This window comes from Chroicocephalus ridibundus, chromosome 2 (genome assembly GCF_963924245.1).
Source record: "Chroicocephalus ridibundus chromosome 2, bChrRid1.1, whole genome shotgun sequence".
Classification (NCBI taxonomy): Eukaryota; Metazoa; Chordata; class Aves; order Charadriiformes; family Laridae; genus Chroicocephalus; species Chroicocephalus ridibundus.
The window spans coordinates 97,986,746-98,005,200 of NC_086285.1; the positions used below are offsets into that span (position 1 = coordinate 97,986,746).

The following is an 18,455-nucleotide window of genomic DNA, read 5'->3' on the forward strand; positions in this document are numbered from 1 at the left end:
AAAAAACCTAAATCCCGACTTCTGCGAAAGTTTAATAAGAATTAAGTTCAATACTTGATTCAAGTTATTAAGTAAACATGGGAGTTTATACAAGGATACCATTGTAGTCATCAACACACTAACTGTAATTCTTCCTTAAAATTCATCTGTAAATTCAATGAAAATCAGGCTCCTCTTTGTGATGGCACAGCAGGCGGTTTCAGGCAGGAGGCCATGCAATTGGTAGACAGAGGACAAAGTCTTCCCACTCCCTTATTGCTCCTTGGAAAGATGCTATGGAGCTTCACGAGTATCCTCTACAGTCCTGAACTGAACAACATTTTGGGACTGACTGCATTAGTGGTGAGCCTTGACCTTTAACTCTTCGTCCTCTGTCTAGTAAGCAGCAATGTCTGAATGCAAGCAAGTTAATTATTTGTATAATGGGAATATTTAACTGATTTGCTCCCTAATTTCTACTTGGAATTTATCTCTTTTGTTTTGTTTTGGTTTTGAGGACTGCTTAGTGCAAAAGTTTCTGACGCTGTTAAAAAAATCAGTTGGAATTGTGTTAAATACACAGTTTTTAGTTGCATGTTCTACTTACAGAAAACTGTGGTACTGTTGTAAAAGGATCGAAAAAAGGATTAGATGTATCAGCAGGGAATGTCTTTATCTTTAAAAAAGATAAAGAAAAAGATGTTACTTTCAGAGCATAAAAATGCAAAAGAAAAAAAAAAGCAGCAAAGCATTGCAACTATAGTGACATATCCAACAAATTAGAGCAGTTCAGCAGAGCTTGGAACAGACCAAAAAATACCCCTCCAAAAATGCATACAGAAACCTGATGGTGAATAGTCAAAGCATAAATATGAAAACTTAACAAGTTAATTTTAATGTGTAATTAAATCTGGTGTGCAAATATGGAGCAGTTTGCATACAGTGAGTCTTCCAATTCTGTCAACAGTCATTGGATCATTACCTGCTTCCTCCAGCCAGCACTACATTTTAAAATATGTTATACAAAATGCAGAAGCAAATTCTGCAGGGCAGGAACTTTGGCTAAAATACTTGTGCTTTCCGTATTTTAGACTTCCACATTTTCAGTTACACAGTTGCTGCCAAAGACAATCAATCACATAAGGTGGGTTGAAAGGAAACCATATGTAAGAAAAGCACCAGGGACAACTGTTTATTTCAGGCAGCTACGAGGCCCTGAGTCGAGGGGACCGCTGTGGATAAAGGATGGCCTTAGGAGGTTTCTTTTTGAAAGGCACCTGAAGATTGAGAGGTGAGACCAACGCATCCATGTGCCGAGAAGCCTGAGAGATCCCAGGACTTGGGTCCATAAGCGTATGGTCACCAGTGTGACCAGGCTTTGCTGGAAATCACTTTTGCCCTTAATATAATTTCAAACATTAACTGAAATTAAAGAAATATTAAAAACAGCAACAATCTCTATCCCGCTTCATTATGAATGCTGTTTCTCATGATTTTCCTCTTTAGAATGCAGGCATTATTAATTCATTCAGAGAGGTCAAAATATCAAATAAAGGTATCTGTTTTGAACTCCACTTCATCCTTTCCATTTGGAAAAACACATTTTTCACTGAAAGGTGTATTTTTCACTTTATTATAGAAACTGCTGTGTGTTTTTTTTTTATGCATGTCTTCCAGCATAATTCACTAACTACAGCTATATAACTGTTGTTTAATAATGAGGGAAGCTACCCTGAGGGCCCTGAGCCCTTGTAGGCCAAAGCAAAACCTGAAATTATGACGTCAAATATGATTAAGTAAATTTATAGTGTTTATTTTGTAAATGAAATAACAGAAACATATTGTCTTATAAGGATGCCAAGGGAAATTAATGACCATCTGTGGGCCTGCTTCTGCAAACATGTGGAATTAATCTTGGCATTAATTGCCAGGCTTCTTACACACAAGGATTATGGATGGCAAAGATACAGTTAAGCATGTAAATGCCTTTTTAACAGAATAAAAATGTTTATAAGTGAATTACACAGGTGCAAATGAACAAACAACTGTGCAAGACAGAAATTCTTTCAAATCATAATTTTCTATGCAAACATATTAAAGAAAATTTCACACTCCTTGTCTAGTCCCATATTCATGTCTGTTAGCAAAGTGTCTGTACACTACGTTGCTGATTGAACCTACTCATTAGATCGAAGCAATAGCTCCTTGCAAATTTGTTATGTTACGTCATACCCAGAGCCAAGTCTGTCAGTGCAAAACATGGACAGCTGTAGCATCTGTCACTCTTCTGAGACACAGCAAATACCCATGAGCCCAAGTTGTCATTCTGAGGTTATAAAGGGTTTACAATATGACGTTACTGTACAAAATACAAGTGCACTCCATTACAAAACCTCTGAGCCAAGTGCAAACAGGGTTGGGAAGCTGGTTGCTCAAATGCAGTATGAGTTTGATATTCTACAGCCAAAATCTCTCTAATTTTGCAGGTTGGTCTCATGCAGGAAACGAAATGCAGTTACTGAACAAAGAGAATTAAAATGACGCAGAACTATATTCAAGACAACATTATTCCCATCCCACTGGGATTTGGGACCAGAGGCACGTAAGAGGAGTCAGCCCTGATTGCACGCTGCGACACACAGGCTTGCAGAATACTCTCTCGCAAAATCAGTACTGCAATCTGTGGATGCACCTGAGGCCAGCCTCCACGTCAAAACATGGCAAGAAACGGTTAATCTGGTTTAGTTATCAGCATAGGTTCATCTCTCAGGGAGTTGTACTTATTTAATCTCAGGAATAAGACAATCTTGACAAAATGAAAGGTTCTCTAAGTTCTAAACCCACCAATTTCTGGCATTTTAAAGAAACTGAAAACAGAATTTAAGGAACAGAGGGAAAAATCATATTTGTGTTCAATTTAACAGCGAAAAACAATCATCCTGCTCAGCCCTTAAAATTTACTCTTTCTTTCTCTCATCTTTTTTCTTTCTGAGAATCACAGAAGAGAAGAGAATCAGAGAAGAGACCAGTATTACTCAAATGGCACAACAGAGTTTATTGGTTTGTCCCGGGCCTCGACACCAGCCCTGCTGCCAGCTGCCACACGCAAAGCAGAGACAACACTGTTGTCTCCTCAGCACTGGTGAGAGGTTCTTATCTATTCATGGCTTGGCTCTTTTGAGTAAGAAGTAGTTACAATGTCCTCCATTCACGCAATAGCAGAAAAATTCTATATGTTCGAGAACACTTTTCAGACTGAGAATATGTAGGGTGGAGAGACAGTATCGTGGAAAGCATCAGTTGAGCAACTGGATTATGTGAAACAGGATTTGGGATATACTTTGACCTGCGTGTCCACCATGGCCAGCAGGGTGCTGATGACAGCAGCAGTTGCCAGTACCTGGGAGGAGGAAGAAAACCCTGTGATTCCCACCCCACCACACAAGTAAAGCAGTCATGTGTGAGTCTCTTCCTGATCCTTGTCTTGGGGTTGAGTTTATTGCATGGAGTCAAAACTCTCAGAGTAGCTCAGAAAGCAAAACAACTCCCTGACCAGAACAGGAGGTGAAGACTTAAAAGTTATGCAATCCCCACACACTGTACAGCCTCTCTCCCTGTCCTAGGAGGAAGGCATACCATACCTTTAAAGGTTTCCTAACTCGCACGGCAGAAGCAGTCCCTAAACTTTTCCTGGGTGCTTTCTTCTCCCTGCCGCAGCAGCATCTGTTGAAAGATGCCACCTGGGGACTGAGAAAGGAAGAAGAGCTGAGACACTCCACCACCTACCGCAACAACCCTGCAGTTCCTCCAGCCTCTGGAGACCTTCAGCAGCTTCCAGGCTTCACCTGGGATTGCAGACACAAGGGGAAAGGGAGAGGGAAGAGGAGGTTGGCAGCTCTGTGTGCAGGACGGTCTCATGAAGCTGAAATGTAGCTGCTCAGACTAGCAAAATACAGTATCTGCTAGTGCATGGATTGCCTATAGACAAGCTGCTGAGGTATTCTGTCTACTTTGGTATATGACAAAACAAGAGAAATAACTTTGACGTTTACAACTGAGCACAAAAATTCCTGTGATGGCAGGTGGAACAGCAATCATGTCCACATTACAGATTTGCTCAAATGAGCACGTTCCAACACAGTCAGGCTCTTCCACAGGAGCAAAAGGGACTAACTGGTGTCACAGAGGCTACAGAAATATCATGAGCAACAAGAGGTCAGAGCTGTGCTCTCGATAACAGCATAGACAGACTTTTAAGTAAAAAACTCGATTTCAAGCACACCTGTTCTCTCTGCAGGAGCAAAAACAGTCTTGCAGCCAAAGTCACAACCATAAAACAACCTTTAAAGCAGGTCCCATAAGTAACTGTCAAATCACAGGGGCATGGCATGAAAGGGGAGTGAATGTGTTCTGCGTTCCAGCGGCATCTTGCACGCTGAGGGCTTGTTTCACAACCTCAAATGCCCCTTGCTTGAAAGGTCAGGGTGCATTACCATAGCAGAACTACTCTGGACAAGTATTTCCTTGTCTAGAATATTTATCTTGGCAAGTTCAGAATTTACTGAGCTTAAAAGAACAGTTGACTCTTAAAAAAAAGAAAGAAAAAAAGAAAATAATAACAGAAAAAGGATCAGCACAGTCTCAGGAAAAGTCCAGTGATTGAGTAATCTTTAAGGAGAAAAATCTGAAAACCAGTAAATGTTACAGTCACATTGATTTGTGGGAAATTCCTCTGTGGATAATTTTCTGCTAGTACTCAAAGATTTTTGTTGCACTATTAGCTGTCTATTAGGGTGACATATTTTGAAGGTATCATCTTTGCCACAACCAGAACGAATTAACAGCACTAATTTTCCTTGATATTTATACCAGATGGAAGAACAAAGGAGGGTGAAGGAAGAAATGGGACAATAGGACAAGAACCTTCCCCTTTTCTTTGCACTTCTGCAAAGAGTTCTTCTGGAGAGAATTTAAAATCTCAGTAAAAACAATTGTACTTTCCTGAAACACCTTTTAGATGGGCTAGGAGAAAAAAAAAGTAACATTCTCCTAAAAGCAAATGGAAGTGAAAGGAGATAAAGAAAGAGTATTCCCACCTGAAATGAAAACAGCAGGAGACGTGTGGAAAATGAGTGAGCAGTTAGAATGTGTTAATTGATATAAAATTAGCTATTTTTGGTATTTCTATCAGAGGGGAATACTACAAATGTCCTTGCTGTGACAAAAAATACTACTTTTGGGAGAAGTGGACTTAATTTGGATATGTTCTCTTACATTTAGGGTATTCAATATATTCACTGCCCTGTCACAACTTACTTTCCTTCTACAAAGGTCCAGTAACATTTTCTGCTGTTGACACTTCACATCACTCCCGTCCCGTGCCCCTTGACTGGAGGCCTTTAGTAATGTGCTGGAGAAAATGTGTGCTCTCAGTGGGTTTGCACTATCACTTTGTATACTGGCCAGATGGGAGACAAACTTTAGGCCGAACACTTCCCTAGGTTCCTGTGCATCGCAGCAGAAGTAGAGCTGCTAACACCTGAAGCGGTGCCGTAAACACAGCTCTCAGTATACACGTATAGCCAGAGGAACATTCTGTGGTGCTTTATTTCAAAATACATGCTCTAAGTTGAATACCATCACATCCATACAGCATAAAGACTTATTTCTACTCATTAAATTAGAAAAAAATCAGCAGCCAAAACTACTGGAGTACATTGCGTTAGTATTTCCCAGTCCTGATGTGTGATATGACTTTAAAAACACCAGTTAACCATTAGACCTGGTTTCCAAAACCAGTGATATGGTTCTGGACTCTGTAATTGTTCAGTAAAGCTCCTTATCTGCTGTCATACCATTTTGGTGGCTGAAATGAATAATGAGGTGGAAAATGTAAAAGCAAAGAGTTTCTGGCATTTTCACCATGTAATACCCCCATGGCCAAACAAATTCTTTTGAGTGGGAGTAGTTCCTGGGTCCAATGATCGATCACTCAGGTAATGTCATCCCCAGTTCACTCCCTTCGCGTGTGACAACAAAACCGGCACGATACTTAGGCAGGGGTACTCACTGCCTGGATGCACAAGGCAAAAATCAGACCAAACTCGTGCAGTCCAACAAACTTGTAACAGGACAGAGATGTAAATCAGCAATACCATCAGATAATCAGTCTTGGAATAGGCTGTGTGAACTAAATGCCTTGATGAACCACACAGTGCGAATCCCACGTGCATTGCCTCACAGGCCACCTTCTTTTCGCAGGATGCAGGATTTTTTTCCACTTGTTGAAATGATATCAAGGCGTCAGTATCAGCAGACAGATTTCATTCACACACATTGAAGAGGGGCAGTTTTGCAGAAATGTACCATTGAAAACACCCTAAGGCACCAAATGTGAAGTTTCTGAAGAGGATGGGTTTCTGTGCAAGCCGCCAAGCCAGGGAAACACTAACACTACATGTTCAGAACCTCCCTGCCTACTGTCGCTCCCTCTGGGGAGTTTACAGTGTGAAATCTCCCTCCTAGCTCCATCTGGTCTTCAGGTCTCCCTTGCTCGTCTTGCAAATAACTGGCAGACTGGAGTTCAAGCAAATGCTTCAAACAACATTCATTGACACCTAAGAACCAACGGAAGCGAATCGAACTGTTTGACTCATCTGACTTATCAGCTTGGTACGGTTTTCCACAGGACTGCAGTATAGACTCCCCCTCCCCACACGTACCACTTAACTCCTTTTGGTAAACTGAGAAAGCTCCACCTTGAAGGTCATGTTCATTCCACGGTATCCTTGTTCAGACAAGTTCTCTTGAGGTCCCCTCAAATGGTGAACTTGACATTTCTCTGCTCATTGATGTACACCAGCCCTTCTCTGGAGCTTGCTGCAGGCTGAGTCCACCTGTCCTGAAACGTGCCCTGGTAGCATACGCCACGTCCTTGATGCCTCACTGGGTGCTTGTACAACCGGGCTAATACTTTCTTTTCCATCACACACTTTCCTCCCTCTTAGAGTTACTTTGCGCAACCCTTCCTAACACAGAGGCGTTGTCAGGAGGTGGCTGTGTGGCTCCTTGGCTGTGTTCCAGTGACTTCTGTCTCACAAATGGATGCTCAAGGGAGTTCATGGGAGCGATGACAAGGTTCAGCCTCTGCTGAAGCTTGGCTTTGCTGCAGCTATAGCATTTCACAGATACTTAATGCATAGTAGTTTGCGGCTACAGGATAAGCTATACACTATTTACAAGCAAGTCTACCTAAAATAACAGTAGTTAAGATGCACCGGATAAAATCTTGAATCTTCATGACAACTTTTGTACTAATTTGCAAGGGCAGCCCTGCAAATTGTGTTGGTGCTAGTATCCCTCGTGTGCTGCCTTTAAATATGGAGTACTCTGTTGGTCTTCACTCTAAGGACTGTAATTATGGGTTGCTAGCAAAGTGATTTCAGAGGTATTGGGAGGGGATGAAGGACGATGGCAGTAATGTTATTAAGTCAGCCCAGCATCTCTACAACACATTGGAAGGGAATGCATGTCCTGGATCATTTTTACAATGTAGCTTTGCCTTGAGACAATTTTTGAGAAGACATTCTTCAAAAGAATACAGAATAATGACAATTCAGATGTGACAAAAGTAAGACGGCGTCCATGCTCTCACAGTCTTCACGATTTTCAGCACTCTCTTGCTGATGCTGTGAAGGCAAGCGAGCCTAAGCAGAACAGAACCTCAGCATGGGCTGTCAGCCCAGTCACCATCCCCCGAGGAAAACGTGGCAAGGCAAAATGATGTCACAGTCTTGATGCGTTGGCTGAAATGCGGACTAAAGATTGCAGCATTTGCTTGTTTTTTGTTTAAAACACAGAAATGAAGCAAATAAAAAGCAGTAGGTATACTTGCTGGATATAGTCGATCTCCAACATTGCTGCAGAATAAGTTAGTTGCATTGCTAGGGCAGCTAATGCAAAGTTACCTTTTTGCCCCTTGGTCTCTACCAATGAAATCAACGATGATCCAGTGCCAGGTGCCTAGATCACGCGCACAGCCAACAAAATTATGTGGCATCTTCCACAGATGAAGGCTGTTGTCATAGAAGAAAGTCACTAAAGATGGATAACATGAAGAGGAGGAAATAAATACTGTGATTCCTGCCAGTTGAGAGTCCCCCAGGTAAGCCACATATTTCCCAATTTGACTGCCAGCAAGCAGACTGTACATGCATTTTGTACCAGATGGAAACTCACCACTAGCCACACCTGATTATTTCTAAGCATAGACACTGACAGCTCATCATCTGATAACTGTTGGTTCACCATGCCTCATTGACCTGGAGACTTCAAACCCAGGGACGTTTCAACAAAAGCTGACTAATAACAACATAACATACCTGCACTTTTTCAAAAGCACCAGGATCACATTCCTCTATTGAAAAGTTATGATAGATTGACGCAAACAGTGCACTGCCTGACCCTCGTCCAACACAAACAAATAGTTTGACTTTGTACTGCAATCACTCTCTACTTGTGTAAGAGCAAAAGCTGGCTGGAAGTCCTTAAGTGTCCAGAAACTCAACCAATCACAGTCTCCTTGAATGTCAGGATAGTAAGAAATACTTTGCATTAATCTACTGTCCTATTTTTCTGGACTATTGAGCTCTGCCAAAATCCCCAGGAGTTTATACAGTTCATTATACTAAAGGAAAAGAATAGCACAGGTAGATTAAAGTCAGTGGAGCTATGGAAAAAGTGTTAAAATGACAAACTGGTGCACTACTTTAATATATCTATCCAGAAGGACACCTGAGCATATTTTCAACTTCAGCACGTGGCTAGTCCCAGTGACTACTGCAGCCTTAATCTGTGCATGTGCCTACAAGTTTTGGTGACCTCTCATGGATTAGGATCTACTCAGACACACGTAGGAGTGCTGACTGCTGCACTGTGCTGCAGTTTGCCAGTCTCACTACTCTAAAAGTCTGGTCTGAATTAAGCTTCTAAATGGCGATATTCCATTCCCATCATAATACATCACCCTTTCCAACATGCATCATGGAAACAGGGCACTGCTTCTTTAAATGTAGTGGATGCAAAACTATTTGATCCTATCAATGAGACCAATTTGAGTAGAAGCTAAAAGTCTATAAGGAACAATGTTTTGCCTGGTTTAAGATTCATGCATGAACAAACCCAATCCCATATCTAGTAAATCTCTTGTGATAAATGTTACATATAAAAACCTGTTTATTCACAACCTCACGCCCTTGGTTATGGAATCATTCGTATTGCCAGCTACCAAGCATCGAAAAACACAAAGGCTCTGTCTTGACTGCAAGTAAAATCTTGTTGCGTTCAAACACAACAGCTCACTAGGCATATACCTTTACAGATTCAAACACTTGCATTGTAATACTTTGCCAATTCGGTGCCACAAAACACATCAGATGCCTCCATGTCTGTTGAGTCCCTCATTAAAGCAATCCAGCATCATAGTAAATGTATTGTTCCTTTTCTCAGCTTCTTTCCATCTTTTCAAGAACAAATTGGGATGCTACCTTAAGAGCCAGTCTCCCAGTCTGAGGCACTGTACTTGGGCATGTTCCATAGCTAAAGAGATTAGTCCCAGCCAAGGGATAATCCCAATTGATTACGGCTATTAGCACATAGCTCATTCTTGCCCATCCTTAATTACAGCAGAAATTTCTCCTCTGGATTGAGAGGAAAAGTACAGAACTCTTCTTTTTGGTCGAGGAATGACAGCAGTTTGAATGGCAGGAGGCTGCTCTACCATTTGAGTGGAGCTCTGCTTCCCTATAATTTGTTTATTGGGCAAAGGATCCAGGGGATCCATTATTTGAGACATCTCTGTGAAAGCAACTGAAGAAGATTATAATGCTGCAGTGAACGGGAAAAGAAAAGGGAAATGGGAGAGGGGCCAAACAATGACAGTCCTCTCCCTGGAGGTCTGCTTGTGGTTCTTCTGCAGGGGAAGAAATACACTGTGAATAAAATATCCTGGTCCCCAGTCAGTGACTTCCTGCCCATCCCAGCAGGAGCTCGCAGGGGAGCCAAACTGGGAGCTGGAGATTTCCTGCGAGGCACATTTCCAGCACCACTGCCTTCAAGGCCCCTTCCCAGCACCATGTGGTGATGGAGGAGGCCAAAACACACAGTTGTCTGGCAACCTCTGCTGATGTTATGGTCCCTGGGAAGCTTACAGTTACCTAATTCAATTCAGAAAAGCCTTGAAGCCTTTTTAAATCGCAAGAGGAGCAGAAGCTGGTCTTGTCAACTTTTTAACAATGAAGGGGCTTACAGCAATAGCTTTAACTTTGTCCCCAAGAGCCCTGCAATAGCTGATGGCTAAGACCTGGGGTACTCTGTTTTCTTGGTGGTGCTGTTTTGATTTGTTGTTGTTTGGGGTTTGGGTTTGTTTGGGGGTTTTGGGGGGTTTTTTGTTTGGTTTTTTTTTTTTTTTGTAATCCTGTGCCTGCCACTTTTAGAATGTGCTCTCTGTGAGCTTGGGAGCTAACTGTTCTTGGTGCAGTAATATGCCCACTGCAGCCACATTGTAGATGTGAAGAAAAGCCTTCACCCACACTGCCTCAGTGCCCCTGTTCTTGGTTAAGGAGAAAGCACAGTCTCTTCAACCCTTTTTTCCAAACTGCTAGCAGCAAGACAGGAGAGATCTGAAGGACAAAATTCCTTTAGAGGCACACAAAAACATGGGCTCTCAGCTGACCACAGACATTTTGAAGAGGGCAAGCTTTGTCTGCAATCTGGGCAGCTCAGCCACGGATGCAAGCACATGGGCTCTAACTGGATGGGGGCACATGAGCTTCATGGTTATTGATTTTGACATTTTGCTCAACTTGGATGCAGCATGAGATGAGTGCCAAATTGTGCACAAATTCAGGTGGTCAGAAGCCCACTGTACTTGGCACATGATTTCCCATCTCTAGCACTGCCAACAGGGCTGTCATCAGAGCAGAGAACATGAGAGCTTGGTGTGCATGCCAGATGTCACGGGCAGTTCTTTCATCAAAATCCATTTTGGTAATATGTGGCACTTGGCCCAAAGTGGCCAAGGGACGTTCCACAGCATCAGAGCCCTTGCAAGACTCCAGCCAAATTTTTGGCAGAGGAACAATAAATTAAATTAACTTGCTAAACAAGTTTTGTAGAGGTTCACTTTCCTGACCTCACTGACTGTTCCTCCAAGAGGTGGGGTTTGGTCTGGGGTTGCTGAACATGAGATGAATGTCATGCCATAAAGCAAGCCATAAATCCACAGTTCTTCCATAGCGATGCCTTTGTGGACAAGTTCCAAGGAATAACTAAGGAGTATGCAAGAACTGTTTTTTAGTCAGCAGGCTTAAATTGGATGTACAGGACATCTATCTCTGTAGAAATTTTCTTCCTCAACCCAAAAAAATTTATTATTTTGTTTTTCAGAGCATGATACAAGGGGTAATGAACAGAAGAGGACCCTTTCTACTGAGTTCAGTGGTTTTTAATCCAGTTACCATGATAGTTGATTAGCTGGAATTAAGCAACTCCCATTTTCTTCCTTCCACAATTACATTACGTTTTTCCTTTATGATCTACAATATTTGGCATAAGGCTCAGAAACTCTGGAACTACTACACACATGCTGAGATTTATGCAAACTTCAATTTATCCATTCAACATATTGGTTATTTCTACTGTTACCACTCAGAAGTGTTACAAGACTTGTCCTAGGCTCTGTACAAAGTCAGAGCAAAAAATCTGTCCTGATGTAAATCTCACAAGCCAATGACTCAGTCTCTGTTTTGGTTTTGCTTGCTAGTAGAAAGACTACAACAAATTAAATAGATAATGTACCTTGGTAGGGGATTTTCTCACTGTTGTGAGTAACAGTGACCAGCAGCGGACAAATGAGTTGACGGGCCATAAGAGAAAACTGATGGTCACTTAGGTACAGCTAGTGGTTCATCAGAAGAGATGCTATTGGAACTGCTTAGGAATTCTCATCGGAAAATACCTATTTATTCAAACTGAATGTGTTACAAAAGAACTGGTGTGGTACAAAAGAATGGTTTTATCTCAGACATGACACTTTGATTGGAAACATGACTTCATTGAAATTAATTAACAAACATTACTTGAAACTGAAAGACTTCAAAATGCTACAATGAAAACAATTCAAATTGGCCTGATACTTCTCTCTACCCTTCTACCACTCTCTGGAATTTGATACAGGATGTTTTCCAAAATACAGGCTTTTGAAAGAAAATTTAGACAACTAGAGTTCACTTTAATCAAAAAAGGAAAAAAAAAAATATTTCCTATTAGTTCCAATTATTCAATTGAGTGGCAAATAAAAAGAAAATTTACTTGCTCTTTTGCTGGTTTTACAAGTTGAGTCACCCAGCCAGTCAAAAAACAGCTCGGAAAGCAGATGTTTCCATTTTCTGCTGGAGCTTGGAGGCATTCAATTGAAATTCCACAGAACAGCCAAGCAGTTAGGATCACACTTCCTATCACACTGAAAAAATGTGAATTAGAATTACACACATATCAATTCATTAGTGGGTTGGAAAGAAAACAAATACACAATAGTTACTCATTGGAGTCTAAATTCAATTGTCACTAATCTCAGTGAGGAAGAAAGATTATGAACTTCACAGCTGCTGAGACAAAAGGAATTATGTACTTCTCAGGCCAAAAGAAAGGTGATTAATATGTCTTTATCAAAAGACTTTGAGACATAATAGTTTCATCACTGTACTTGTCTCATTGAGAGCAAACATAGAAAGATAAACCTAGTTTCAAGTAGACTTTTGCACAGAAGCTGAACATTTTTCTACTACATGGGTTACAGTAGAGTGGAAAAGAAGGAGACTCAGTATATCCAAAAGTTGATGCTCTATGTCTGAAAAGCCTTGTCTGTCTGTTGTTCCTTATTATTCTTCTCAGGCAGATGTTACACCTGCTTACTGCTTCTAAGGATGTGAAACACATTTACTGGAAAAGTAAAGCACTAATCTCAAATAAAAAATAGATATTGAGCAGAAGTATGATTGATCATATCAGACCTGATTTACAACAATATGCAGGTTCTAAAAGATTTGCTAAAGATTTGCCTTCTCAGCTTGCAGCAGGAGGTAGATGTCAGCCAATTTAAAATCTGTTTGCTTGCATTTACTTGATCCCCTTCACTTATGCTGATTTGATGTCAAGCAAAAGAGAAAGCTGTTACTGTCATGGAATGATCACATTTTTGATGGGAAGGCAGGAGAAAGGGATTGCAAGTAGTGTTTTCTGGGTTTTGTTCCGTTTGGGTTTTTTTGTTAAAGCTACAATAACGTTTACGATCCTCAAGCTTTCTAACTTTATTAACCACTGCTGAAGTGGTGGCAATCTATATGACTTCAGAGGCACTTAGAAAAGCTTTGGACTAAAAATGGTTATTGCACTAATTACACAAAAAGAGAAGCACAGAGACAGTCTTGCACTGGCCTATCTACAGTGTTTGGCGGTTTCAGATGCTCTGCATTGTTAGGGAGAAGTCTTCCTAGGATCTCGCCTGTCAGTTGGCCTCAAGTCACTGTTACTGCAGTCAAGCACATCCTAAAGTCCCTCTCATAAATCGATCAAACTTCATTTTAAAGTTAGTTCAACAGCCACAGTAGTTCCTTTTGGAGTAGCACTCCAGCAACTGTACTGCTTGCAAATGTACTTTATCACCCCCACAGTCCCCAGGAGAAGACCTAAAACTAAATCATTTTGTTTGTGGGGTTCATGTTCAGCTGGATCAATGAGCTGATTGGGGTCCTGTCAGAGCCCCACTAAGGAATCAGGGACAGATTAAACCATCCAGCACCCATCTACAGAAAGACATGTATGTACAGCTGTGACACCACAACCTCAATCCTCCACCTTTACAGGCAAGTCTGTAAACTGCCATCAAACCACCAAATGTACCGGCACAGCAAACATCCCACCACAGGGCAACAATCTCGCAGACTTTAGTTACAGAGCACTAGTGGCTCTCGAAACTATTTTCCTGACTGTATCTCCCTGCAGGCACACAGGTGGTAGAAGACTCGTGAGTCTTCTGGTGTAAATGTCTTCTCAAATGAGCTCCCAGCACGTGGCAGGCCCACTATGGAGTCCATGCAAAGTTTTAAGCTCCAAGACCAGCTCTGCTTGCATGAGCTGGCAGAAGAGAGACACATAGATAGGCCTTTGCTTCTTTTATAATTTCTACAGGCATAGGCAGGCACATGGAAGGCCAGAGAACCGTTAAGACAACATCTTAAAATGTACAGAGACGACTGAAAGTAATTGTATGTGGCAGATTTTGTCACTTCTCCAGGTAAAAGTTTATACCCTCTTGCTCCAAACTGCCTTCTGACATTCCACCCTTACCTTCATCCCAAATTTTATAAAAAGTTAGCCCGTGAGTCATTCAGTGTTTTGAAACAGTGAATTAGAAGATACAAATTAGGCACAGTGTAGCATCATGCTTGCATTTTTTTCCACTTAGCACCTTCCTCTCTTTTTGTACCTTTTCTTGCTCATGTACACATCGTGTCCAATTTATCACAGTGTCCACGGATGCAAAGTCAACAGAATTCTTGCAGAATTCACATTCAATTAGTTAAAGAAATAGGGAACTGTTGAATCATCTGTCATAGATTTACAAAGCGCACCAAGTTGTTCAGCTCAGCACACAGATAACGGGGAAAAAACCATTCATTGAGCCAATGAATTTAAATCACGTAAATAGAGAAAAAATAAAAAAGTAAATCTAGTTGTTTAGAGTTTATCTTCTAGGATTCTATCATTTTGCTTCTTCACTGACTCCATGTGCCCTCCAGTAATGGATGAATGGGAGCAAATCCCCAAATAGTAGGGTAGCAGCCAAAGCATTTTACATTTTTTAGTGGATGTTAAAGATCCGACAGGCAGTCTCTGAGCCTGACTGCATTCCCAGACACTCAGTTATCTTGCATATTAGTAATTCAATAGACTGCTTATGAGACTGGCATCCACCAGTGCTTGAACACGCAGACATATTAGTTGCAAGTCCTATTTATAGTGCTTTATGTGTGCAGACTATAAGACTCAGCTATCAGAGAGCATGAAGTACAATCCAAAATGGACTCACCCATTATTCTAGCTGCACAAGTGGCATGATTGTTTTTAAAAATGTGCTAAGTCCCCTCTCTAGTTATTAGCATGCTTCATATGACCTAAATGATGCTCAGGTATTTTGCATTTGCTTGGTTCAGGCTGTGTGCTCCCAGGAGCCTTGCACTGCATGCGGCACCGAGTGCTTTCTGCAAACCCCCAGTCAAACGTCTCATACTCAATTCCAGTGAGCGCTATAATGCACCCCTTCGAATTGTGTCCCTACCTGGCTAACGCCCTTTTCTTGCGGCAGAAAAAAGGTCCTTTGCAATATGAGTAAATTTAAAGTATTCCTTGAGTTCCTATGGAACTAGATTTATTGCCTGTTGTTCAAGGTTTTTGTATTAAAGTTGTTTGCTTTAGCAATTGCTGCTCTTTGGTTTTTCTTAGTTTAATATGGAGTTAAAGGGCATGAACTTGAAACTGGGAATAAATGTACATTTAACATGTTGCTTACTGCTTTGTGTTCTTATCTGTATGTATAACTGTACATAGAGAAACTGCTTTGTGCAAATACTTTTGCTCTTAATTGGCCATTGCATGTAAGCTGGAATGTGCAAATACTGTTAATTGAGAGGCTGGCTTAGAAAATAGCATTTTTGAGTGTTCTCCTTTGAATCCAGGTCATATTTATTGCTCCCACATCTTCTTGTACTAAGAAATCTTTTTTTTTTTTTTTTTTTTTTTTTTATGAAGGTGTAAAAGTGGAAAGCTTCTAATTCTGAAATGTATCACACAGCCTTCGTAATTGTATTGAGAAGACCTATTTTATCTTCAGTATGTAGTTCACCACAAAGAAAGCATTTATAAATTTGGCTCTGACTGAGATGTTTTAAAGACCTCTGGGGCATCCAGAGATACTTGATCTATACTTTCCGCCAGTTAGATGGTAGATACATGCTACTGAATGCTCTTATCAAGTATTAGTCTTGAATTACATTATAGCTGCTTTGGTTTAGAATTCAAAGCCAAAAGGGCTGGTTATGGAGCTATTAGACTTTGATGTTTGCCTGCCTTCCGCTGAAGAATTGCTTTGCACAGTAAGTGAAAAGATCTTCAAAATGAAGGCAAGAAATACTAAACTCCTTCCCCACTCTGTTATTTGCCTTATTGTAACCTTGCAAAATTGTCATAAAAAATTAGCAACTAAAAATCCAATGATCTCTTTACCAATATAACAAATATTAAATGAGAATAGAATAAGAAGATTCTTTACTCATTCTCCTCTGTTCACTACCCCTCAGTGAGACTCAGTGAGATCATGTTCAATGAATAGGATTGCTTATACTAGTAATGTTATTACTGAAATAAAAATATTTGTTTCTGACTCATCCTAAATAAAATCATAAAAATATGTAGTTTTACACTGAAGGCCATCTATTTTTCATTCTTAAACTATCATAGCGATAGTTTATACCTTTTAAATGTTGTATCTCGAGTTCTGAAAAGGCAAGTTGTTTTCTACTTACTGTTTTCCACCAATAGATGGCACGTGAAGCCCTAGAAATGTATTCACTTGATACAGCATGAAATAAGAACTCACAGTTTACACTTGCCAGCTGCAAATCAGTGCTCTCTGATATCTCTTCAGATGTGAACATGACTTAGTCCTATCCTATCCACCTTGCATTATAAACCTTAGTCCAAGTTTAGGAGTAGCTACATGTTGTGTGTAAGGTGTTAATTCTCATTTATTTTGTCCTACTCCATCAGGTTAAACTGAAGTTTGCACACATCGCCTTTCTCTCTTGGTTGGGAAGGTGTTTGTCAGCATGGCATAGCAGCTGTTACATTCATTCAGGCTTTTAGGACTGAGCTTTCTGTAACGAAACAAGAAAGCTCTGCATTCATACCCATGTCACAAATCATACCGACTGTAAGCTGGAACAGAATAGCTTGAAGCTCAAGCTTTGGTTTCCAGTTCTATAAAGGCTAGAAACACGAGAAAGAGAGAGAGAGACTGATGGCAGAAAGAGCCTACTACAGTGTTAAAATTAATTTTAATAAACTACAGGAAGGATGCTCATAATATGATGCTATAATTCTTCATATATAATGCTGTATTTTTTTAAAAAAAATACAGCTCTTCTCTGAAATATGGAAGCAGGAGGGATTGAATCTTGTTTACATACAAGCCAGGTATAGTGCTTAAAGTCACAACGAAGCAGTACAAAAAGATAGGGATTTTCTTCTGCACATGATATAATGATCTTAAGGACAGGATGTAACGAGTTGTAATCAATTCTTTGTAGGATTTACTTGAAAAATGAATAGAAGCGTGCATAAATCACATGGTTTGAGGAGTGCAGAGCACAAAAGGATACCTTTTCTTCTAGGCAATCTGCATTAGTAAATGTGCATGATTTCTCCTGCAAAATGATTTCCTGAAATCAGTCTGCCTCCCAATTGCCCTGCTGCTACTGGCAGTCTAAGTATTGATGGCTAAGTGACCATTAGAGCTCAGCTGGTTCTTGTATATATCACAGTAGCTCCTCCAGGCTGCCTGAGTAGACAAATTTGAATGCTCTGATGCCTGCATGGCAGCCTGGATGAATTCTATTAAACCAATCCATTCACTAATCCTTCCATTTTATAAGTTAATTTGGTTTTGTGAGCTCCACTGCTAACTGTAACTCTCAGCATGTATTAAAGCTTCGACTGTATGGGCAACTGCAGCAAAACATGGATAAAATCCAAGGCCATCAAGAAGCATCAATGATTAGACACTGAACAATGAAGATCATGCAGCTGAGTCAGTGACTATTAATCACTCTCTGCCAGTAATGTTATAGAAGAGAAGGGAGGATGTCTGAAATGGCTTCAAATTAACAGCTCTCCAGTGAACCGGGCAAGTTTGGCAGCATATATCATGACCAAAACTTAAAAAAAAAAATTATTTTAGGTGTCCAATTTAGGTGCCTTATCCTCTCTAGTCCAGATGATAAAGAGAAGACAGCTGTTTGAATGCCCCTTTCTAGGAAACCCCATGACTATGCAGGAACCTGAACTTCTAACCCTATCACCTCAGGCAAATACCCCAAGTCAGGCAGCATGAATGACCCCTTTAAATATTGTACCTATCACTGAACGTGAAACAAATGGGTGAATTAACAAGCAACTTCCCAAGGGCCAGGTCATAGTATGCAAAACCAGCCCACTACCACTGGCTTGACAGTAACACGACGCTAGGCTGTACGTGATCCTGACCCTCAAATGACAGCACATGTTATTGCAACAAAATTATTAAATAATCAGGCTGGCTCAAAGTTACGCATTCCCCCTTAGCTTGTTTTTGTTTGGAGCCT

At 40.7% G+C, this 18,455-nt stretch overlaps 1 protein-coding gene and 1 long non-coding RNA gene across 4 annotated transcripts in view; one reads left to right on the forward strand and one right to left on the reverse strand.

Moving 5' to 3' along the window:
* Nucleotides 1–9,161, forward strand: part of LOC134511772 (uncharacterized) — a 46,283-nt gene extending 37,122 nt beyond the window's left edge. Inside the window, exons 3-4 of the long non-coding RNA XR_010069975.1 lie at nt 2,466–3,121; nt 6,241–9,161. This is a non-coding gene — a long non-coding RNA (uncharacterized LOC134511772). The remainder of the gene's footprint in view (nt 1–2,465; nt 3,122–6,240) is intronic.
* The window catches only part of EPB41L4B (erythrocyte membrane protein band 4.1 like 4B), a 180,832-nt gene that overhangs the window by 10,035 nt on the left and 152,342 nt on the right, over nt 1–18,455 (reverse strand). Inside the window, exon 23 of one of the 3 annotated variants that reach the window (XM_063326272.1) lies at nt 587–655. The exons of 1 other annotated variant lie outside the window; for it this stretch is intronic. In XM_063326272.1, coding sequence (XP_063182342.1) covers nt 587–655 — 69 coding nt within the window. Of the gene's footprint in view, nt 1–586; nt 656–3,112; nt 3,380–18,455 lie in introns of those variants that run through there. One more of the 3 variants, XM_063326274.1, reaches the window with a different exon arrangement.